This window comes from Mercenaria mercenaria, chromosome 11 (genome assembly GCF_021730395.1).
Source record: "Mercenaria mercenaria strain notata chromosome 11, MADL_Memer_1, whole genome shotgun sequence".
Classification (NCBI taxonomy): Eukaryota; Metazoa; Mollusca; class Bivalvia; order Venerida; family Veneridae; genus Mercenaria; species Mercenaria mercenaria.
Genome location: NC_069371.1, coordinates 8817856 through 8843719, shown reverse-complemented (window position 1 = coordinate 8843719; position 25864 = coordinate 8817856). Strand labels below are relative to the sequence as shown.

At 36.5% G+C, this 25864-nt stretch overlaps 1 protein-coding gene across 2 annotated transcripts in view; it reads left to right on the top strand.

Annotated features, from left to right (window-relative positions):
* Nucleotides 1–25864, top strand: part of LOC123530730 (ATP-binding cassette sub-family F member 2-like) — a 46180-nt gene that overhangs the window by 9266 nt on the left and 11050 nt on the right. For both annotated transcript variants that reach the window (XM_045311492.2, XM_053518509.1), the window contains exons 2-9: nt 971–1159; nt 3489–3698; nt 4179–4367; nt 5836–6103; nt 10702–10804; nt 13214–13309; nt 19314–19433; nt 24503–24592. In XM_045311492.2, coding sequence (XP_045167427.1) covers nt 997–1159; nt 3489–3698; nt 4179–4367; nt 5836–6103; nt 10702–10804; nt 13214–13309; nt 19314–19433; nt 24503–24592 — 1239 coding nt within the window. In that variant the 5' untranslated portion in view covers nt 971–996. The remainder of the gene's footprint in view (nt 1–970; nt 1160–3488; nt 3699–4178; nt 4368–5835; nt 6104–10701; nt 10805–13213; nt 13310–19313; nt 19434–24502; nt 24593–25864) is intronic.

Genomic DNA, 25864 nt, shown 5'->3' with positions numbered 1-25864 from the left:
AGATACCATTCCGAAATATTGAATCAACTGCTATCTAAATTAAAAAGGTACAATTAAGTTCATTCGGTTTTAGGGTAAATTTTTATAGTAATAATGTCCATTTTCAAGATCAATAATTTGTGGACCCCCAAAAATTATTAGGGACCCTTAAATTAGCAGCCCTGGGAGTCCATGGACTCCCAAATAAAAAACCCGAGGGAAAACCCTGATTTACTATACATGCAATAAGAAGTAAAGATAACTTACTCCGAGCGTTTCAACACAAATTGCTTACAAGTCCAAGGAATACGAGGATCAATCTGAACTTGGTTGGTTTTGCACAGTTCAATTTACCAACAGAGCCAAGACACAGAAGTTATCACCAATTGTAACATAACTTATAATAAAAGTATTCACCTTCAATGTCGTCTGCCACGATGGCCGAGAGGTCTAAGGTGCTGGTGAATAATCAATAGTACATGTTTTTTGTCAGGGCTGCAGGTTCACTCCCTGCAGATCTTTTTTTTTCGAATGAATTATTATCTTGAGATTGTGTCATCAAAAAGAATATTGGAAATATAACACTTACAAAAATAAGATAATTATATTGATTAAGCCATATTTGATATTTCATTCTCAACAAAATTAAAGAAGTAAATAACCCTAAATCTCTGGAAAAAGAGGTCCGAACCCCTAGACAACCCCTAACAGTCTTAGCAAGAGGTACGGATCCGTATGCCTAGACACTTATGCCTCATAATGTACATTCCCCATATGGTCCCTCTAAATACCCCCCACCCCCTTCCAGTTTATTTGTCAAATACTGCAATAGTACTGTACTGAAATGAAATTATTGTTTTGATGAAGATTTTTTGCCTTTTCAACACTAAAACTAATTCCAGTCTTTCGTCAGGAGACTAAATCTGTTAATGTTTTACTTTATCATATGTTAGTTACATTGAATTTCAGATTTTGATTTGTTTTATTTCAGAATTTATAATCCTATAAAGTGTGAACATGCCTTCAGATGCAAAGAAAAAGCGAGAACAGAAGAAAAAAGAGGCAGCCAAGCGTGGTAAGAAGCAGCAACCTACTGAAGGGACAGCCAATGGCGTTGATGAAGATGCACCGCTTCCAAATGGCACAGAAGTTAATGGCAGTAGTAATGGAGCTAGTAATGGTAAGCTGGATAGATTTACTTTAGTCATTAATCCCTGTTTGAAGTTTCACAGGATCTTAGACAAGTTAGCAGTGATTTTTATGCCCCCGGCATCTACTTATGCGGGAGGCATATAGTGATTGTCCTGTCCGTTCGTCCGTCCGCCCGTCCGTACGAGGTTAACCAAATGGGACTGTTTCGTCTAGCATCAGTACCCCTTACTAGAATGACTTGATACTAATGCAGATGTAACCTGTGACCATTCCTCATCTTCAGACATCACTTGACCTCATTTTGGACTTAGGTTGCTTTATATGGGCCATCTTTTGGTTAACTTAATGGAACAATTTCGTCTAAGATCAATACCCCTTACAAGAATGAATTGATACTCATGCAGATGTAACCTGTGACCATTCCACATCACCTGACCTCAGTTTGACCTTGAACTTGACCTTGTTTTGGACTTGGTTGCTTTGTATCGACAAGGATGCCACTGGGGGCATCAAGCGTTTATTGAACGCAGCTTCTTGTTTTGGCTATTTTTGGTGCCGAATATCGGCAGTTCCCTCTTGCAATAAAACCTTATTTTCACCCAAAATAGTCATATTTTCCCCCTCGAGTTTTTATTTCAATTGAAATTTGCAGAGTATGTGTTGCATAATTGACAGATGGTATTTTGCACTATATGTCGCATGGGCGTGCAGGTAACCTCACTATATTTAGGGTTATCAATAAAACCTGTTCACCTGCCGGACATTTTTTCGAACGTTTACTGGTGCGCACATGCGATTCCATCCATATATGTAGACGCTTATGAGTGAAATATGCATATAGGTAATACACCAAGAGTATAAACTTAGTTGAAAAAAGCAAAATGTAAACAATTAATAAGCAAAACAAACTAGGATTTGGCACGCTAATTTTCCCTATTTCATGGGCACAGGTAGTTGCATTATTTTTAAAAGAAATCACTGGCAAGGTTGCTCAAATAGCACCAAATCTATAGCCCGTTAATTTGTAAACGTTGTCATATTTCACAAGATAAATTGTTAAATACATGATATGTGAAGCCACATTTCTTGAGTAATCTTCACATAACTTATATAAAATACACGTCACAAGATCTCAAAAAAGTTAAATAATGAGCAAAATTGCTCATAATGCAAATAAGTTGTGGCTTTTGGAATAATGAAAATTGCTATATTTCACATTGTTAACACATAAATAGCAGCATCTCTAGAGCAGTTGTCACAGAACTTTCTCCAATGTATCCTGGTTGGCATGATAAATTATCAAATATGGCACAAAATCACTTTTTTCCCCAATGTTTTACTCACCTTTGTAAGTATTTTGCAGTTTTTCACATTATAACAAACTTTTGAACTGATTTTTAGCTCATCTGATTTTTTGAAAAAAAAAAGATGAGTTATTGTCATCACTTGGTCGGCGTTGGCGTTGCCTGGTTAAGTTTTATGTTTAGGTCAGATTTTCTCCTAAACTATCAAAGCTATTGCTTTGAAACTTGCAACACTTGTTTACCATCAATAGCTGACCCTGTACAGCAAGAAACATAACTCCGTCCTGCTTTTTGCAAGAATTATGGCCCCTTTTGGACTTAGAAAATATCAGATTTCTTGGTTAAGTTTTATGTTTAGGTCAGCTTTTCTCCTAAACTATCAAAGCTATTGCTTTGAAACTTGCAACACCTGTTCACCATCAAAAGCTGACTCTGTACAGCAAGAAATATAACTCTGTCCTGCTTTTTGCAAGAATTATGGCCCCTTTTGGACTTAGAAAATCAGATTTCTTGGTTAAGTTTTGTGCTTAGGTCAACTTTTCTCCTTAACAGTCAAAGCTATTGCTTTAAAACTTGGAGCAGTTATTCACCATTAAAAGCTGATTCTGCACAGCAAGTACCGTAACTCTGCAATGCTTTTTGCAAGAATTATGGCCCCTTTTGGACTAAGAAAATCATGGGTAGGACAATATTTCTATTATACAGAGACAAAAAAATCAGATAAGCGTCTGCACCCGCAAGGCGGTGCTCTTGTTCATTTTAGAATTATTAAATGAGATAAATTGTGAGGCAGATTAAGTGCGTTTTGTTTTGTAAATGCACAATTTAGGTAATGGCTATACAACCAGTGATGATATATACTGCTTATTACGTTTCTAGACATGTGGTCTGTTTACGTAACTGATAGGTTGTCATAGCAACCAACTGAAGTCTGCAGTGGGCCATCTGAGGTTTCAATTTGCCATGGTAAATTGAGCAAATTTATAGTTTGTTTAATTGCATTGAACTATGTAGTTTTTAAGTTCACAGTTTCTTTCTAAAATCAAATTTCAGGTATAAACGGTGTCACAGAACAGCTGGACGAACTGCAGCTAGCAGCTAAATATAGGTCCGTGGCAGGTGTGCTCGCGTCACATGTAGACAGTCGTGACCTTCATCTTGATAGTATAACTATACGTTTCCATGGTGCTGAACTTTTGGTTGATAGTCGACTAGAGTTAAATTGTGGGCGAAGATACGGTTTGATAGGTCTCAATGGATGTGGTAAGTGGTGCCAGGGTAGCTCAGTACGATGGCTATTGTTATGCGTTCAGATGTTTGATACCTAAAATTTATACCAGCAAGTTATGATAATATTAGTATCAGCAATCCTCATTTGTACATGATCATTAAATGAGGAATATGATGTGGAGTAGCAAAATTGTTAGCCCTGGCTTTATATGTTGAAAACTTTGAAAGCTTTTTGAAAACATACATAGTATTACATAGATTGTGCATGGAATTTGTTTTGCAGTAATGGAGCATCAAGAGCTGAGGGTCTTGCTATTTCTTGTCAAACAGACTAGAGATTAGATTTTTTATCTGCTGCAAAAATTGAATTGAAAATTAAAAAAGAAAATATTTCTTAGTTGTTCTAACTAATAGCTTTTATATTTTGTGTTCAAAAACTACAAACATGTTTGTACTTTGTATTGATAACTTATAACAGTAAACAAAAATAATATTCCATAATTCCATTTTCAGGTAAGTCTACCTTGTTAGCAGCACTGTCACAGAAGGAACTTCCTATACCAGATCATATAGACACATTTTTGTTACGTCGGGAGATGCCACCAAGTGACAAAACAGCCATGGACTGTGTAATGGAAGTTGATGAAGTGAGACTGAAACTGGAGAAAGAAGCTGAGATACTTGCCACAAAAGATGATAATGGTATATATTTCAGTTGTTTATCCCCTGCCACGAGTGATGTCCTTCCATCAGTCCATAACAGTTGTGTCCGCTCCATATAACTTAAACCCCTGAAAAGATTTTCATTAAACTTGGGTCAAATGATCACCTCATCAAGACGATTAGCAGAACTCATGAGTCAGCCATGTTGGCTCATGGTCAAAGGTTTGAGCCTTCCCATTTTGTGTCAGCTCTGTATCTCCTAAACCTCTTGAAGGTTTTCATGAAACTTGAGTCAGTTGATCACTTCATCAAGATGTGCAGAACTGATGAGTCAGCCATGTCAACTCAAGGTCAAAGGTTTGAGCCTTCCGTTTTTGGTCCGCACTGTATCTCCTAAACCACTTAAGGATTTTCATAAAACTTGGATCAGATGATCAACTCATCAAAGCAATGTGCAGAACTCATGAGTCAGCCATGTTGGTTCAAGGTCACAACTCAAGGTCAAATCTTTGAGCCTTCCATTTTGTGTCCGCTCTGTATCTCCTATACCCTTTGAAGGATTTTCATGAAATTTGGGTCAAATGATCACCTTTCTAAGATGATATGCAGAACTCATGACTCAGCGTTGTCATCTCAAGGTCAAAGGTTTGAGCCTTTCATTTTGTGTCCGTTCTGTGTCTCTCATACCACTTGAAGGATTTTAATATGACTTGGCTTTTCAAGACAATGTGCAGAACTGAAAATTCATCCATGCCAGCTCAAGATCAAGGTCACAACTCAAATGTTTTAGCCTTCAATTTCCTGTCCTCTCCTTTTCTGCTAAATCACTTGAAGGACTTTCTTAAAATTTTGGTCATGTTCACCTTACTGAGAAGGTTTGCAAAAACCCATGAGTCAGCCATGCAGGCACAAGGTCAAGGTCACTATAAAATATACTTAACAACATCAGTACTTCCACCCAATACCATCAACCCTTTCACTATCCATAACAGCGGCGGGGAATATAGCTGTCTTTCAAACTGCCTTGTTTTATTAAATCTGGTTTTGTTGGACTTCAGAAGTGATGCCTTTGAAGTTTCTAGAAAATCTACATTAGAATAATTTCATATGACAAATTATTTAATCAAAATCCCTATATGGTTGAAGCCAATCTCAAGGGTCCAAAATGTGGAGAGAAAATGTTACAATAAAACTGAACTTAACAAGCTTTTATAGGAACACTGAACTAAACTTTGTAGGTATAAACATAGATAGAAACATTGCTTTTAAATTAACTTGATACAGTTCTGCTCAGAAAAAGCCTTAAAAAGCTGTAGTCAGCCCCTCCAACAATCCATGAGCTGTCGTGAAAAAAATTCTGGGACCAATTTGTGTAAAATTTTCAGCTGAGGTTTGTGAAATAAGGATATTTAAACGTTAAGACCTATCAACATTATATACACTTTATCCTTCTGCTTATGGACCAGTGTATGAACATTAAATAATGCAATTTGTCTCCAATTTTTAGAATCTCATGAACGCTTGATGGATGTTTACGAGCATTTAGATGAAATAGATGCTGACAAGGCAGAACAGAAAGCTGCCTATATTCTCACTGGTCTTGGCTTTACAACAAAGATGCAGCATACAGCTGTAAAACATTTCTCCGGAGGTTGGCGTATGAGAATTGCACTTGCTAGAGCCCTGTTTATAAAGCCGGCACTACTGTTGCTAGATGAACCAACAAATCACCTTGATCTTAATGCCTGTGTATGGTTAGAGGAAGAACTAAAGAAGTAAGTCTTATTTATATCCAAATCTTTCGAAATTATATACTGGGGGAGTAGTGGGTGAATCTTTTTCTCCATCATAAAAACTATATTTCTAGCATTTTATTAGCTCACCTGTCAGATAGTGACATGGTTGTGATCGCCCTTCATCCGTCCGTCCATCCACAATTTCTTGTGAACACGATAGAGACCACATTTTGCTATCAATTTTAATCAAACTTGCACACAACCTGTATTGTTATAATATCTTGATTCCTTTCGAAAACAGGCCAGATCCAATCATGGGTTCCAGAGTTATGGCCCCTTAAAGGGCCAAAATTTGCTATTTTTGACTTGTGAACACGATAGAGACCACATTTTGCAATCAACTTTTATCAAACTTGCACACAACTTGGACTGACATAAGATCTTGGTTCCTTTCGAAAACTGGCCAGATTCCATCATGGGTTCCAGAGTTATGGACCCTTAAAGGGCCAAAATTTGCTATTTTTGATTTGTGAACATGTAGAGACCACATTTTGCAATCAACTTTAATCAGACTTGCACACAACTTGTATTGGCATAGTATCACTATTCCTTTTGAAAACTGGCCAGATTCCATCTTGGGTTTTAGAGTTATGGCCCCTTAAAGGGCCAAAATTAGCTGTTTTGGCTTTTGCAGCCATATAGAGAATTCATTTATGGTTTGATTTGATACAAATTTGCAAAATATCTTCAGCAACAATAAATGTTTGATTCCATGATGAATCTGTCAGATCCAATCATAGGTTCCGGAGTAACAGCCCCTGACTGACCCCTTAAAGAGCCAAATTTGGTTAATTTTTACCTTGTTAACACGATGGAAGTGACATTTTATATTTGATTTTAACCACACTTACATACAACTTAAGTCACAAAAAGATCTAGGTTCTTTTCGAAAACCGGCTAGATTCCATCATGGGTGCTAGAGTTACTGCCCCTGACAGGGGCAATCTTTCTATTTTGGCCCTTTCAGCCATATAGAGCAGGCCGTTCCCCAGCCGCATAAGGCGCCGCGCTACCGCGGCGCTTAAAACACGAAATATTGCTTCCCGCAGCGCTTAAATATCCCGCGCGGTGCCTCAATTATTAGCGCGGCGTCTTAAATCAGTAAGCGATTTCATCCCCGTGAAATACCTCATGTGTAGTGTATATGTAATTTCCCTGTTGACATGCCTCGACGATTTTTTTGATCAGCAGATTACGTCACGGCGAGTGCACACAAGTAATGAGAATCAATGAAGTGTTAAAACTAATTGATAAATAGTAGGGATGCTGTGAAATGTCAAAAAGGGGTGCGTAAGCGGCCAGCTGATAACCAAGCATGTGAAAAGTGCCCTAGATTTCTTTGTGCAAAATTTAAATTAGACCGTTGTTTAGTATAATAACAAGTATATATCAATGCAGTTTGATTCTACTGTAATTTAAACTAGAAAATGCACAAATTTTAATGAATATCGAAAGTAAAAGTAAGTTTAGAATGACCGTTCACAAGTCTTATTACTCCCGATGTTGTATGCAATTTTTCCGTATTTCCTTCAAAAAAAGCTGACAGTCGGTGTATTTTTTTACGATGAGAAACATCAAAATTTGAGGAACTATCTCTGGTTTACCCTAGTAGGTCATGTAACTGAGTAAAAACTACTTTCGGACAACATTCCGAAAGTGTACCAGTATCCGGATAGTATATTTTGGATATACGTTTTAGTAAACTTTAACCTGACTGTAATAGCACTTTTCTGTTAATGAAATATTGATGAAAGACCTGATCGATACAACATGACTTTTGATAATTATTAGTTTACAATGTGACCTGAAACAGGCCTTTAACTATGTTGTTTACAACATGGTCTTGGTTTCAAGATTATATAAGCTAATATATTAAGACCCTCCATTTTTTCATATTCATATGAATACGTTGACATTCTTGGTGACATTTTTTAAGAGAAAGGCTTGAATGGTTTAACCTAAACTATAAAGTAAGTAAAAAACCTTTGTAAACTTTGTTACTGGTTTTTGGAAGATTTACCACTTAAATTTATTCTGTGACATTTCCATTAAGTGTGCAATAAAGATAAATGGGATACATATTAACTATAGACATCTAGAAAGGCAACTGCTGCTATGATAACTTTCAGGTTGAAAAGAACACCCTGCCCCTTTCGGACAACACTCTGTCCCTTTTTGGCAGCACTCTGACCTTTTTGAGCTCTAGAAATAACACTATAATTATTATGATATATTGATGGTTATAACATTATGTGAAAATGTAGAAGTAATGAAATACATGTTGTTGTGTTTTTTTGCATATGGTATACTTAAAAAAGCACAATTTGGGTTCGATTTTTAAAAAAAAATCGAACACGGGAGGGGGTACCCCTCCCGCACCCACCCCTTATCCCACCACACATACTTTACCCCCGCGCCTTTAAAAATTTCTGGGGAAGGGCCTGTAGAGGTTTCATTTATGCTTTGATTTGATACAAGCTAGCACTGAATGATTATCATGATGATCTCTAGGCCTGCAGGGGTGTAGAAATGTTTTGAAGTAGCAGGAAAATCAATCAAAGTAGAAGGAAGGGGGGTCTGGGGGACCTCCCCCAGTAGGGGTCAAGGGGACTATGTCCCCTGTGGGGGGATCAGGGGGGCAAAGCCCCCCGAGCCGACAGTGATTTTGACTTCTCTGGAAGACAAAACTCGAGTCATCTGAGGCAGGTTTTTCATCATTTATTTGGCTTGTTGATGAATTTAATTACGGTATGTAAAAGGAAATTCAAAAAACATTTAAAATTGGCACATATAATATTGACTGGTAGACACAATTTTAACAAAAAAAAGCAAACATTTATGAAAATCTGAACAATGTTCAATCATAATATTACAGATTAAATATTTAAATGAAATCTAAGTCAATATTTTGAGGTTCAACACTCATAACAATTCTTCAAGACTCAAAGAAAATTCTGCATATCCATTTCAAGCCCCTCCCGCCTTAAAACAAAACAAAAATGCAAAATGAATGGTAATTAGTGGTCAAAAGTTCATACGAAAACAAAGCATATGATTGACCGACCAAACTTCTTCAAGAGAGTTGCTGTAAACCAGTGTCATATAATTACAACAGAGATTCACAACAGTCAACACGCAAATTCTAGATCTGGTTCTAATACACAAACGAGTTGTGTTTTGTGTACTTTATTAAATAAAAACTTAGATATCTTTGATTAAAAGTCAGATCTAGTTAATAAATTACGTGTGTGTGTGTGTGTTGTTTTTGTTTATTTGTTTGTTTTTCGTTTAGTGACACGCTTGCGAGCCACATTATGCGGCATATATATATGTACTTTCGTCTTGTGTATTCCAGATTTCCCGCGACAACAAATCAGTCTGTGAAAACAAAAATATCGGTCTATCACGCTGGTATAAACTTGTAGATTCAGTCGCATGATATATACGTTTTACTTACTACGCTTTATCTGTGGTTGAAAAAAAACAATCAAGTGTTTTTTGCTTGACCTTGTCACCCTCCATTGGGGTGTACACACCGTAAAATTTCACTAGAGGTATGCAACTAATGACGTCACGCACCGACCTAATGCTGCAAGTGCGTGTTTAAAAATAGCAACGGGTTTTTCAGCGGAAGTAAACAAATTATTTACTCACCAGGTGAGTACAACTATAGATTGAGCCAATGCAGCTTCGTATACCATCAAGTTTCCGCGGATTTGAACACAAAATTGACAAGATTTATTTTCGATGTTGTGGAAAAAGTAGCCGGTGAGAATGCTCAAATAGCCGGTTGATTTTTCCGGCTTCCGGCCCATTTCTACACCCCTGGGCCTGGATTGAAACTGGGTCGTGTCGGGTCAAAAACTAGGTCATCCAGTCATATCAAAGGAAAAGCTTGTTTACAACCTAGAGTCCACATTTATGACCCTATCCTCATGAAACTTAGTTAGAATGTTTATCTTGATGATTTCTAGGCCAAGTTTGAAGCTGGGTCGTATTGGGTCAAAAACTAGGTCACCTGGTCAAATCAAACTCGTTAACACTCTTGTTTATTACACTGTTATGGTGTGTTACTCAAGTGAGCGACCTAGAGCCATCTTGGCCCTCCTGTTTATATATGTAGTTAAAAAGATAGATTCTTTCATATTTTGACAGAGTACTGTAAAATCATCTAATTTCGTGGGCATGAAAGTTTGTGGATATGGTTAAAACGGCAATTTCATGGGGAAATGAGTTCGTAGATTTCAACTCTTGAACATAAAATTAATGGGGAATTTTATTTGTCCGTTGGGGTTAAATTTCGTGGATTGACTCAACCACGAAATCCACAAAAATTAGTCCCCCACGAATATTAATGGTTTCACAGTATGTATACATTTTATATAATTTTGCTAGCCTGACTTTCATATGCCTGGTTAGGATAATGCCAGAAAAGTGAGAAAAAAAGAGGTCTTGCAAGTTATGCATTGGATTCAGTAACTTCCATTCATTTACTGACAAAGTATGTGAAGTGTTGAAGCTCAAAGAATTGTGTACCATTAAATATATTGAATCACACTGTGGAGTCCATGTTTCAGGTACAAGAGAATATTGGTGGTTATATCTCACTCCCAGGATTTTCTCAATGGTGTTTGTACAAACATCATTCACATGAACAAGCAGAAAATAAAGATATATGGAGTAAGTTGATATTTTTATTTTGCAAAAAAGGTAACATTTCAGATGGGTTGTCACTAAATTATTTAAATATTTTACCCAGTATACATGTATTTACAGATAAATATGATAAAACTTCAAATCAAATTTCAAGTACAGAAAACTTTTGCACTTCTAAAGGGTTTCTTGTATTACTGACGTTTTTTCCTGCTGGTTTATACCAGGGTAGAGTCTGTCTGGGGTCTTTTTCTATCATGAAAAGTCACTATGTACATTCATGATTTACACTGTGACTCGCTTAGTGTGCGTGTGTAAGCTTATTTATAGTCACCATTGATAGCCCATATGGATGACTCCTTCCAGAAAAACGTTAGTATTTTGTAATGGGAGGATAGTACAGAAGATGTTACAATGCCAGAAGACTCTCTGGTTCTTTAATAACATTCGGGGTAAACAGTACCCATACATGCAACTCTTATTCCAATGTTAGTAATTTTAGTTTGAGGAGCAGGTACTCAAACTCTGATCCCTGGTCTTGTAGTCATTGTTACTTCTGGACTACTTCTTCTGCTCAGTAGGGAGTGTAAGCTTTTAAAAATTATGCAATTGTGAGATACTAGTTGAACCAAGTTTCTCAACACTCTGCACAGGATAGGCTGTCCGTAGGATAACTTTGTTGCTAATTTGTGCCTTATACAGATAGGAAAATCCAATGCAGTACCTAATAAAATCCATAGATTTTGTGATTTGGAAGAAAATTTGTACCTATTCAATTGGTTTTAGTAGTGTATATTGTGTAAGAAAAATTGCTGTAAAATTAGAATATTTTGCAAGTGATTTTGTTTTGTTTTATTCACTAATTGTTGGTATTAATGAAAATAAATGCACAGAAAGTGTGGGCATGTTGATGGTGTAAAGGAACTTTATACTGTTCCCTGTATATTCTATATAAAATGTACAATTTTTGCAGTGTTGTCACTCATATAGATTATAAACTTTTACCTCGTCTTAAAAGAAACAAAAGAAACAAAAAGTGAAAAGAAAAGTAGGGGTCATGTGTCTTCTGAAAGAGTTTTTAGCTCACCTGAGCACAAAGTGCTCAAAGGTGAGCTTTAGTGATAGCCCTGTGTCCATCGTCAACAATTTGACTGTTAACACTCTAGAGGTCACAAATTTAGCCCAAACTTAATGACACTTGGTCAGAATGTTACCCTCAATAAAATCTTGGACGAGTTCGATATTGGGTCATCTGGGGTCAAAAACTAGGTCACCAGGTCAAATCAAAGGAAAAGCTTGTTAACACTCTAGAGGTCACAGTTTTAGCCCAATCTTAATGAAACTTGGTCAGAATATTACCTTCAATAAAATCTTGGACGAGTTCGATATTGGATCATCTGGGGTCAAAAACCAGGTCACCAGGTCAAATCAAAGGAAAAGCTTGTTAACACTCTAAGAGGTCACAATTTTGGCCCAATCTTAATGAAACTTGGTCAGAATGTTACCCTCAATAAAGTCTTGGACGAGTTCGATATTGGGTCATCCAGGGTCAAAAACTAGGTCATATCAAAGGAAAAGCTTGTTAACACTGTAGAGGCCAGATTTATGACTGTATCTTCATGAAACTTGGTGAGATTGTTAATCTTGATGATCTCAAGGTCCAGTTTGAATCTGGGTCATGTAGTATCAAAAACTAGGTCACCAGGTCAAATCAAAAAAGCTAGTTTACACTGTAGAGGCCACATTTATGACCATATCTTTATGAAACTTGGTCAGAATGTTAATCTTGATGATCTATAAGTCAAATTCAAATCTGGGTCAGGTGGGGTAAAAAACTAGGTCACTAGGTCAAATCAAAGGAAAAGCTTGTTAACACTCTAGAGGCCACATTTATGACTGTATCTTCACTAAACTTAGAGTGTTAATCTTGGCGATCTTTCGGTAAAGTTTGAATCTGGGTCATGTCTGGTCAAAAACTAGGTCACTGGGTCAAATCAAAGGAAAAGCTATTTAACACTTTAGAGGCCACATTTATGACCATATCTTAATAAAGCTTGGTCAGAATGTTAATCTTGATGATCTTTAGGTCAATAGGTCAGGTGAGCGATATAGGGCCTTCATGGCCCTATTGTTTTAAACAAAAACTGGCTCTTACAGATACCTCCATGGCACTAGTGAAATGATAGTGTTCAGTAACCAGTCTGCTATTAAACGACCAAGTGGTTCCTGTGCTGGTTCCTTTTGCATAGTTATGCCTACAGAGAACTAATTAGTACCGAATGGAAAAGTTGCAACTTGGTTACAGGTGCATGTCAGAAAGGGTTGTGAAATAAAACTTAGTAAAATAAAATACTTACTGTATAGCTTGAACTATTTGATCTGTAGGCTAGACTGCTTAAACAAAAACTTTCTGAACTTTGCTTTTTCTAACTACAGGGTAATTTTGACAGTTATATACAAACAAGGTTTGAGCTGGAGGAGAATCAGATGAAACAGTACAGGTGGGAACAAGATCAGATAGCCAATATGAAGGTAAGTCTTACAACAGTACAAATTGGTTTCCTTCTTGGGAGTAGAGCCTCCTAACTTCTTTTGTATTTCTGTAATTCTGAGGGTAGGTCATACATCAGTACAATTGAATGATGCTTGTGTAATTCTGAGGGTAGGTCATACATCAGTACAATTGAATGATACTTATGTAATTCTGAGTGTAGGTCATACATCAGTACAATTGAATGATACTTATGTAATTCTGAGGGTAGGTCATACATCAGTACAATTGAATGATACTTATGTAATTCTGAGGGTAGGTCATACATCAGTACAATTGAATGATACTTATGTAATTCTGAGGGTAGGTCATACATCAGTACAATTGAATGATACTTATGTAATTCTGTGGGTAGGTCATACATCAGTACAATTGAATGATACTTATGTAATTCTGAGGGTGGGTCATACATCAGTACAATTGAATGATACTTATGTAATTCTGAGTGTAGGTCATACATCAGTACAATTGAATGATACTTATGTAATTCTGTGGGTAGGTCATACATCAGTACAATTGAATGATACTTATGTAATTCTGAGGGTAGGTCATACATCAGTACAATTGAATGATACTTATGTAATTCTGTTGGTGGGTCATACATCAGTACAATTGAATGATACATATGTAATTCTGAGGGTGGGTCATACATCAGTACAATTGAATGATACTTATGTAATTCTCTGGTTGGGTCCTAATTGAAAAAAATTGCATGATGAAACTTCTATAATTCTTTGGAAGGGGTTTTAATCATCATGACTAAATGATGAGATTTTAATAAATTAAATGTTCAAGATAGGTACTAATTCAGCATGGTTGAGTGATGAAATTTCTGTACTTTTCTTGGTATGTACAACTGTAATTCAGTATAGTTGAGTGATAACATTTTTGTAATTCTCTTGGTAGATACTAATTCAGTACAGTTGAATGGTCATATTTCTGTGATTCTCCGGGTAGGTACTAATTCAGCATAGTTGAATGATGAAATGTCAGTAATTCTCATGGTAGGTCCTAATACTGTGAAATCATTATTATTTGTGGGGGATTAATTTTCGCGGATTTCATTGTTTAGCCCAACTGTGAAATTAAGTCCCAGTGAACGAATTGTGCCCAAGATAATGTAAATTGTTCTCAATGTCGCCAAAAAAGACACCATAGCCAATCGATTTGGTCCGTAGTTGTGTGCATGTGGCAGTACTGACCTGCAGCTTTTGTGTAGTTTATGGAGGCTCCATCAGCGATAAACATAGGTATGCGTCAAAACAAAACCGACTGTTACATTCAGACATTTAACCGTGGTTTGTTTACAACATCCCGATCAAAGTAAAAGTCGATACTAAAAATAGTAGTTTGACGTAGCGTCACATGACAGACCGCACTATGCTGCGGCTGTTATTTGCATTTATTTGACCCGGCTCTGAAATGTTTATAAACTAGCCTATATTTTTATAAAATATTATAAATTAATTGCTAGACTTGCGTCTGATGCATTATTACCCAATATACATTACACGTCAGGAAATAGCACATGCACAAGTTCAACAGCTTGTAATTTTAGATGAAGACGCGCATTCATTTTGCAAAAAACATTCAGATATTTGTTTTGATTATGAATGCTAATTGTGCAAAACTATATCCCAGGTGCTACGGTTTCGACACTTTTTAATTGGCCCCAACTTTTCTTTTTGAATATTTCACAGTTTTATTAAGTTTTGCAAATTAGGGGTCGAATAAGCTAGATAACACAGTCGTTAATTGGCACATGATCACTCGCTAATCTCCCGCAGCGTAGATTGCAAATTCGGTAACCATGGTAGCGCTGTTTGACACGTGTAGGTTTCACATGTAAGAACAAAATGATAAACTTACTAGATCTAGTCCAGTGGAAATTTTAAAAAGAAATTCAAAAATTTGAAATCCACGAATTAATGTCCCCATGAAACAGCCGTTTTGGCCAAAACCATGAAATTCATGCCGACTAAATTAAATGATTTCATAGTATGCTGTTCAGCATTTCTGTAATTCTCAGGGTAGGTCCTAATTTGACATGGTTGAATGATGAGATAATTGTGTATGCCAGGGCTAGAGACTCTCTTTGAAAAGATTGAAGTTTCGCCCTATGACAGCTTTCTTATAGTTTTCAATCTGAGACCAGTTCAATTTTCCTAGCTTTATCTGTTGCACCCTAACACGTGATCAGTATGATCTAAATCCTAAACAATAGAAGATTGTTGAAGTCCTACAAATGACACATTATGTAAGTAGTATTCTCCATCTTAATTTCATAAATGAGAAATTAGGATAATTCAGTGTTTTATGTAGGTAAGTTTGTCAGTTCATCCACATTTTCCTTCATATGGCATCTCCTATGATACCGTTTGTGGAAGTCGATGTAACTTGGCACGGATGATTCTCATTCAAACTTGTTCAAACAGTTCTACTCTGGTGCACATGTGGGGGGTGGGGCAGAGCTAAAGATAAATATCTCTTCAAACAGCATCTAAATCACTTGTTTGACACAGCAATGATGAAAAACAAAACAAACAAAAAATGGGGGGAGGGGGAATTCACAAAGCCAGACCAGAGTTATGGCTCTTGACTTAGTCAAAAAAATATGCATGCAGTGATAAGGAATGGGGAATCCAGTGTCCTATGGACACACATCTAGTTCAATTTATTTTAGAAAATATGGCAACAAGAGCTATAAATAGAAAAATCTTTAAATACCACCTCCTCTAAACTTGCTGGCTTTTAAATAATTCCATAGAAATGTTCCTCAGATGACCCTCTTCTGAAATTGTTAAAGCCAGCTTGACTTGTCAAAAACATGGCAGTTAAAGGCAGTGTTAGTTTTTCTTGTATGGCTCTATGGTTCTGATCTGAATATTTAGGCCAGTTTTCAAATTGATTTGGCAGAAATGTTCTTGTTTGACTCCCTTGCCAAATTGTTGCCTGTTAGTGGAAATTCAGTCAAGCGATCTAGTGCACTCATGCTTTCATGTTATTGAAAGCTTTTTGTTGGAGCATCCTGATTTTAGGAAAGATACACTATTGAGAAGTTACAACTTTTCAGGAGAAATGATGACCTAAAAGGCCGAGGTTTAGTACTTGCTCTCTGTCCGCAGATTGTAGCGAGTATGATGCTCGAAATGAGGAAGCGATTCAGAATTGTCTGATCTCCTTTGCAATATAATATGAATCATCAATGTAACAGTTTAAACTGCTGCTCTGCTGTACTCTGCTAATATCAGAAAAAGAAAACAAATTTTCTCTTGAAAATTCAGGATGTTAGAAAAAATCTGGTCTATAATTATTTTATTGAGTTGATTTCATCCAACCTTGTTTTGCTTCTGTCCTAATAATATATGTAGTCAAGAGATGGACTGGTTTAGTTAACACAAGATTATTAAATGGGAGGTCCAAAGCTGGTGCCATGTTCTGCATTTTCTTTTACATTACAATTGAACACATGACAATATGTCAGATCTAATTTGCCTGATGTAGGATTGGAGTCCGTTACTTACAGAGAACAAGTCTGTACTGATACAGGTTCCATGAAGTCTGGTTCAGAATTTAGGAACACCGGTCAGGTTAACTGTATGCTTTTTATGCCCCCAGCATCTGCTGATGCTGGAGGCATTTTGTGATTGTCCTGTTCGTCCTTCTGTCCGTCCGTCCATACGAGGTTAACCAAATGGGACCGTTTCATCTAGCATCAATACCCCTTACAAGAATGACTTGATACTAATGCAGATGTAACCTGTGACCATTCCTCATCTTCAGACATCACCTGACCACAATTTGACCTTGACCTCATTTTGGACTTAGGTTGCTTTATATGGGCCATCTCTTGGTTAACCAAATGGGACAATTTCGTCTAGCATCAATACCCCTTACAAGATTGAGATAATTGTGTATGCCAGGGCTAGAGACTCTCTTTGAAAAGATTGAAGTTTCACCCTATGACGGCTTTCTTATAGTTTTCAACCTGCGACCAGTTCAATTTTCCTAGCTTTATCTGTTGCACCCTAACACGTGATCAATATGATCTAAATTCTAAACAATACAGGATTGTTGAAGTCCTTCAAATGACACATTATGTAAGTAGTATTCTCCATTTTAATTTCATAAATGAGAAATTTGGATAATTCAGTGTTTTATGTAGGTAAGTTTGTCAGTTCATCCACATTTTCCTTCATATGGCATCTCCTATGATACTTTTTGTGGAAGTCGATGTAACTTGGCATGGATGATCCTCATTCAAACTTGTTCAAACAGTTCTACTCTGGTGCACATGTGGGGGGTGGGGCAGAGCTAAAGATAAAAATCTCTTCAAACAGCATCTAAATCACTTGTTTGACACAGCAATGATGAAAAACAAAACAAACAAAAAATGGGGGGAGGGGGAATTCACAAAGCCAGACCAGAGTTATGGCTCTTGACTTAGTCAAAAAAATATGCATACAGTGATAAGGATTGGGGAATCCAGTGTCCTATGGACACACATCTAGTTCAATTTATTTCAGAAAATATGGCAACAAGAGCTATAAACAGAAAAATCTTTAAATACCACCTCCTCTAAACTTGCTGGCTTTTAAATAATTCCATAGAAATGTTCCTCAGATGACCCTCTTCTGAAATTGTTAAAGCCAGCTTGACTTGTCAAAAACATGGCAGTTAAAGGCAGTGTTAGTTTTTCTTGTATGGCTCTATGGTTCTGATCTGAATATTTAGGCCAGTTTTCAAATTGATTTGGCAGAAATGTTCTTGTTTGACTCCCTTGCAAAATTGTTGCCTGTTAGAGGTGGAAATTCAGTCAAGCGATCTAGTGCACTCATGCTTTCATGTTATTGAAAGCTTTTTGTTGGAGCATCCTGATTATAGGAAAGATACACTATTGAGAAGTTACAACTTTTCAGGAGAAATGATGACCTAAAAGGCCGAGGTTTAGTACTTGCTCTCTGTCCGCAGATTGTAGCGGGTATGATGCTCGAAATGAGGAAGCGATTCAGAATTGTCTGATCTCCTTTGCAACAGAATAAGAATCATCAATGTAACAGTTTAAACTGCTGCTCTGCTGTACTCTGCTAATTTCAGAAAAAGAAAACAAATTTTCTCTTGAAAATTCAGGATGTTAGAAAAAATCTGGTCTATAATTATTTTATTGAGTTGATTTCATCCAACCTTGTTTTGCTTCTGTCCTAATAATATATGTAGTCAAGAGATGGAGTCCAAAGCTGGTGCCATGCTCTGCATTTTCTTTTTCATTACAATTGAACACATGACAATATGTCAGATCTAATTTGCCTGATGTAGGATTGGAGTCCGTTACTTACAGAGAACAAGTCTGTACTGATACAGGTTCCATGAAGTCTGGTTCAGAATTTAGGAACACCGGTCAGGTTAACTGTATGCTTTTTATGCCCCCCAGCATCTGCTGATGCGGGAGGCATTTTGTGATTGTCCTGTTCGTCCTTCTGTCCGTCCGTCCATACGAGGTTAACCAAATGGGACCGTTTCATCTAGCATCAATACCCCTTACAAGAATGACTTGATACTAATGCAGATGTAACCTGTGACCATCCCTCATCTTCAGACATCACCTGACCTTAGTTTGACCTTGACCTCATTTTGGACTTAGGTTGCTTTATATGGGCCATATCTTGGTTAACCAAATGGGACCGTTTCGTCTAGCATCAATACCCCTTACAAAGATGAATTGATACTAATACAGATGTAAACTGTGACCATTCCTCATCTTTAAACTTTACCTGACCTCAGTTTGACCTTGACCTTTTTGGACGTTTTGGACTTAGGTGCAAAATCTATCGACAAGGATGCCACTGGGGGCATCAAGCGTTTATTGAATGCAGCTCCTTGTACCTAACTGAAATACTGTTGAAAAGATGGCATTAAACCCAAATATAACTAGTAAAATATATGTAGATGAAACAAATGTAAAAGATTCCTCTCTTTATCTTTCAGAACTATATAGCCAGGTTTGGTCACGGAAGTGCTAAGTTGGCCCGTCAAGCTCAGAGTAAAGAGAAGACACTGAAGAAGATGGTTGAAGGAGGTCTTGCTGAGAAAGTCACCGGGGACAAGGTATGTACAAAATGTATGTTTGGAGCGTTTAATCAGTGATCCCAAGTTTAAAGGTCACAGTCATATTTAAAGGTCAAATATTTCATGTCATATTTCTTGTCTGGTCCTCATTCAGTGTACCAAGATGATATGTCTTTGGTGAGACATAGATCCCTAGCTGAAAGGTCAAGGTCATACTTGAATAGTCAAGTGTGCTGTCATAAAACAGCTCTTTTTGTTATGAACATAAAACATGTTTTTTGTTGTTTTTTTCATAATTGTATTCTCTAGTATTTTTCAAAGGTATAGATATTTATGTAATATATTATTTTTGAGTCGGCTAAATGCTGAAAGCGTTTGACGAGTCCTTGCTATTGCCCGATTTCTCATTCTCATTAAATAGCCTCTTAACACAGCGAGTAGATATAGTTCCATTAGATTGTCTCTAATTTCAAAGAGTTCATTGATCGGATGAAGTTCAGTTATGTCAATCCCATTTGCTGTGACCAATATACGATGTAATCTGTCAAATTTATGAAGTGTAATTGTGCAATACTCGAATAAAGCCACGTATTTTCTTCCGCGGTAACTCATTAAGCATAAACACGCATAACGATTCTGCGGGATTTGGTAAGACATTTGGGCATATGATTATGGTGACTAATTTTATGCTCTTTTATCACAAAATAGCAATTATGATATTCACAAATTCAAATAAAAACTGCATATTAACTTATTAACCAAATTATCCATTTGTTACCCTGTCCGTTTCAAAAAATGATCTTTTAAATCATTGCGCAAATAACAAATTTATTGCGCTGTGCATTTCATGAATTGCGCAGGCTTACCAAGCTTGCGTAACATCCAGCGAAAGACAAAATATAGTTCCAGAACATACTGCTAGTATTTTATTGAGTCGGGTACCTCTGAAAGCATTGGAATGTTTCTTATCAAAGAGTTTACCACATCGGTGAAATTAAATTATGACATGGGTTGAATTTTGCAGTCAGTAAGCGGATAACTTATCGGGAAAAGAAGCTCTTACTGGTTTGTTTAATTACTACTGATTTTTAAAAGTGATTTTATTTCTTATTTCGAGAAATAAACAAATCGGCGAAACATTAAATTATATTTTCTTGTAGTTTTTTAAATTGAAAGTAGATTGTCTTATGTTAGACTGCTTTGATGAAACGAAACAATTTTTTTTTTTATGAAATGATTTAAATAAGAGGTAATATCATTGTAAACTTCAATGTCAGATACTGCCAATTGCTGCTAAATTGTATTCGAGTCATCACAATTTGTAAAACATGTTGACACTGGAGATTTTGGCAGTATAAAGAAAAGTGTAATTGTATCCTGATATAATATTTTGGGTAAATATCGAGCTGTGTTATGAAATTTTAACATTCAAGTAACAGATATGATAGATATTATTGTAACAGAAATGATTCTAGAATTTATTTTTATAACACTTACATAGAATCTATATCAGACTTATATTCTAGTGCTGAGGCATGACCTGAAAGTAAAAGTATGAAGTGACAGTCATTCATACTTTGGATATTGTAATACTAAAAAGAATTTAGGTTATATTTAGAAAGTGAAACATAAAATTTTCAGTTAGAAATCACACCAAAGGCTGTATCAAGGGTCTGCATTTTCAAAATTTTCTTGTGGTGATACCCCAAACCCTACTTTCAGGAGGGGGTATCCTCCCACACCCTCCCCCCATATTGCCACTTTACAGTTTGATACATTTGCCCTTTTACCACCTGCCACAATGCCCATTTCAATATCTGACTGCAGTTCAAAGCGGGAAGCAACACCCCTCCCCAAACCCACCCTGCTACCAACCACGTAAAAATGGCTCAAACATTTTTTCAGCCCAGTCTGGGCCTGTCTGTCTACATGAATCAAAATTGATAATTGAAAGTGCATGGACTTAGGGACTACTAACATGGTTTGAAGGGGTTAACAGGTCTGAAATAGAATAAATGATGGTTTTAACTAAAAAAGAACTGCATTCATTAATATCGGTTATCTTTTCCGAAATTGATAGCTAATCCGAGTAACTTCCCTTATTTTCGAATGCGCAATTTTCCTGTCAGTGTAAACATTCATGACACTATATATTGACACTCAGCAACATTTACATATCTTTAAATGCAAAAGTAAGTATACTTCACATCACTTATAATAAATATGATTGAATAATACCTAGCGTGTGACACGGTTATCGCCAGGCCAGTTACCTGTAAAATATCTGAACAGTTCTTTCGTCCATCCGTTACAAATTGTATGTGACAATCCGCACTATAACTTAGGAATTTCAATATATAAATTGTCATATTTAAATTTTATCATGTGCGAATATGTACCAGCCGATAATTGCCTGTTTTGGTAATGCCGGAGGCAAATGTTTACTGGAAAAATATATATAGTCGTGGACAGAATCTTAGTCTCAGCTGTAAAATTGTAGTTTGTACTTTCAACATTTTAAGCTCGACTATTCGAAGAATAGTCTAGCTATTCTACACACCCTGGCGTTGGCATCGCCGTTGCCCGTCACACCTTGGTTAAGTTTTTGCATGCAAGTGCATACAGCTATCATTTAAAGGCATAAAGCTTTAAAACTTATTTTTTCTTTTTCTAGGTCAATTACCAACCTCACTGGGTCAAGTTCCATAACTCTGACATGTATCTTGAGCAAATTATGCCCCCTTTTGGACTTAGAAAATTGTGGTTAAAGTTTTACATGCAAGTTACTATCTCCAAAACTAATGCAGATATTGAATTGAAAATTAATATCTGTCTTCGGGGTTATAAAACTAGTTGATAGCACCAAGTCCCATAACTCTGACCTTCATTTTGGCCAAATTATGCCCCCTTTTGGACTTAGAAAATTGTGGTTAAAGTTTTACATGCAAGTTACTATCTCCAAAACTAATGCAGATATTGAATTGAAAATTAATATCTGTCTTTGGGGTTATTAAACTAGTTGATAGCATCAAGACCCATAACTCTGACCTGCATTTTGGCCAAATTATGCCCCCTTTTGGACTTAGAAAATCCTTGTTAAAGTTTTGCGTGCAAGTACATACAGCTATTACTAAAAGGCATATAGATTTGAAACTTAATTTTTCTTTTTTTAGATGAATTACCAACCTCACTGGGTCAAGTCCCATAACTCTGACATGTATTTTTGTCAAATTATGCCCCCTTTTGGACTTAAAAAATTCTGGTTAAAGTTTTACATGCAAGTTACTATCTCCAAAACTAATGCAGATATTGAATTGAAATTTCACATATGCCTTCGGGGTTATAAAACTAGTTGATGACATCAAGTCCCATAACTCTGATATGCATTTTGGTCAAATTATGTCCCCTTTTGAAATTAAAACTTGATATTTAACAGTTTGGGTAATATTTTCCTGCTTCTGGGACAATATTTCAAATAGTCAAGCTTGGCTGTCTTATGGACAGCTCTTGTTATTATTTCGAACCACTCTTCAATTTTAGAGAAATATATTGGGTCTGAATACTTGTATAATGTCAATCAAAGTTTTACTAGGTATCGATCGAATGTCAGTTTCATCATTTGTAACAAAATCTCTGTTCAGTTGGGAAAAAAACCTAAAAAAAAAACCTGAAACTGGTAGACTATACTACCAGTTCATCAATCATTAGCCGACTCTCAGGCCCTTCAGGCCTTTGATTGATTACCTCCCTTTATCACTGAAACTATAAGTTCATGTGTGGTATTGAAAGTGGTGCTTTTCTAACTATTTTACTTTTCGGTAATTATGCATAACATCTATTTAGACAGCTGTTTGGTCTATTTTCAACCAGAACTTTAAAGTCTTCTGGAAGTGCATTGATTTTCAAATGTGATAAATAGGGATTGATAGATGTATTAATTATTATGTCTCCCACCACACAGTGGTGTGGGAGACATATTGATTTACTCCTGTCTGTGTGTGTCTGTGTCTGTGTATGTGTCTGTCACAAATCTTGTCCGCACTCTAAGTCGAACATTTCTCATCCAATCTTCAACAAACTTGAACAAAATGTGTTTGTCAATAAGTACTTGGCCAAGTTAGATAACTAGCCAAATCGGCCCAGGCACTTCGGAATTATGGCCCTCGAAACTTGTTTTTGATAATCAAAGCACTGAAAGTCTGATAAGGCAGTTGAGGTCTTGGTGCATGGTTGACTCATATACTACTATTCAGATGATTAGGCAGTTGTGGGGGACATGCGCTTTTCTCAAAAGCAGCTCTAGTTATTTATTATTTATTACCGGAATCAGGGCTCGATAAATCCACTCGTCTGCTCGCAAATACTAGTAGAAATCAGCTCAGGGCGAGTGGAATTTCTGTGGGACGAGTGCAATTTTTTACCAGAAATATAATAAATCGAATTAAAAGAAGCCGGACAGCTAAAAGATCTAAGAAGAAATCATAACTCTAAAATCCACTCAACGCCGTCGTGATACCTTTGTTTGCTTGTTTTGGGTGTAACACCGTTCAACAGTATTTCAGTTATGTAACAGCGGGCAGTTAGCCTAGCCAGGTGTTCCTGGATTCTGTACCAGTACAAACCTGTTCTTCCGCAAGTAACTGCCAACTTCCCCACATAAATCGGAGGTGGAGGACAAATTATTCAGACACAGTGCCTTTTATCAAATCATTACGGAGAAGATACGCCCCGCCCAGGGATTGAACTCATGACCCGGTGATCTGTAGATCTTCGCTCTCCCTATTGAGCTAAGCGGGTGTGTTATCCGTCATGATACTGCATTATGATCGCATTAGTTGAATGCTCTTTAGTCAAGAACCAGATTCCGATAGGTGCCATTTTTAACAGACTTTAAAATAGACGCTGTCAGTAAAAAAAATGTTTTCTTCGTGAATTGCAGGACGTGTACAAACTGTAGCAGGATGGGTGAAAATTCTAGGCAGCTCATCCTGCAGGACGAGTTGCTTTCAAAGAATTTGCCGAGCCCTGTAGAATGGTTTCTTCAGAGAAGCCTTTAAGGATTGAAAAAACATTATTTACATAATTATGAACTATATCTATATTTTCAGGTCTTAACATTCTATTTCCCAAGCTGTGGAAAGATCCCACCACCTGTGATAATGGTACAACATGTCAGCTTTAGGTATAACGAAGAGACGGTATGTATACATTTTCTTCTCTAAAATTTTATCTTTTCAAGGGTTTAAGGTTGTTTGAATTAAGGTAGTTCTGCACGTTTGATAAACCGAAGTTATGGCGTAATGTCATTTATCCGGATAACATAGAATAAAGCCTGGATCCGGCGTATGGAAATAAAAATAATTTTTTATGAATTGATGGCAACCTGTGAATAAATTTATTACAATGGCAAAGTTACTATCTTTCTAAAGTTAAAATATGATATTAAAACATGTGACATGTTAAATAATTCAAAATAATGGCTTAAAACCAGCTTGAAATGTGTGGATAACTTTAATCATTGGCAAGTATTTCAAAAACAAGCACACGGACCTATACATTTTATTTCACCATATTATTGGCCATAAGTTTATTTACGACTGAGAAGTTTCATTAAAGTCTACATTGTAGAAAAAATTATATCCACCAAAATATTACGCAAATTGTGATTTTTCCATAGACTCCCGTTATGAAAATTTGCACGAGGTCCAAATTTTTCAAATCAGCAAAAAATCAAGCTTATGACCCTATCTTTTTTATTTGCTGAATTTTCTAAGTATATCCTGAGGTTTTCAAAAAATAGGTTTAAACAAAGTTTACATTGTAGAAAAAATTTTGATCCGAACGTGCAGAACTACCTTAAACTTTATTATTTTTTTTGCAGTAGAGAGGGTTTTCAAAACCTATTCTGTTCTGTATTTAAGGAGCTCAGTGGATGTGTGGTTAAGGTAGTTAAATTGTTGATTGAAAAGTCTTCTTTCATGTGAGAATCTTTCCAGAGGGCACATGCATATTTGATGGTTCTACCCAGATGTCAGCCTATGCCTTAAATAATGATCAAAGGGGTGCCTGGGGTCTTTCTTGAGTTGGAATCTGTCCTGTACTCTCACAGCAGTTTATGATTTTACAAATTGCACTAAAACTCCAGTGCTTACAACAATCAGACACACTACACGCAATGCCTGGGTCTTCATCACTGAATAAATAAATTTGTTCACAATTCTCTGTATCAGACAAAAAAAATCAGTCAGATCAACTTAGCAGATGCCTAGACACTTATTTGAAATTAAGTTAAGTGAACAAAAAGACGTCATCTAAATCTTGTTATCACAAGGTTAATGGAGATTTTGCTCTCTGTTCCTATAGTTTCTGATCTATTTTAATAAAGACCTTTGTCTACAGCAACTGGAATTGAAAGCTCCATACATAGTTTAACCCAGGAAGCACCTTTTTCTCTAGCCTGCTGTGAGCCA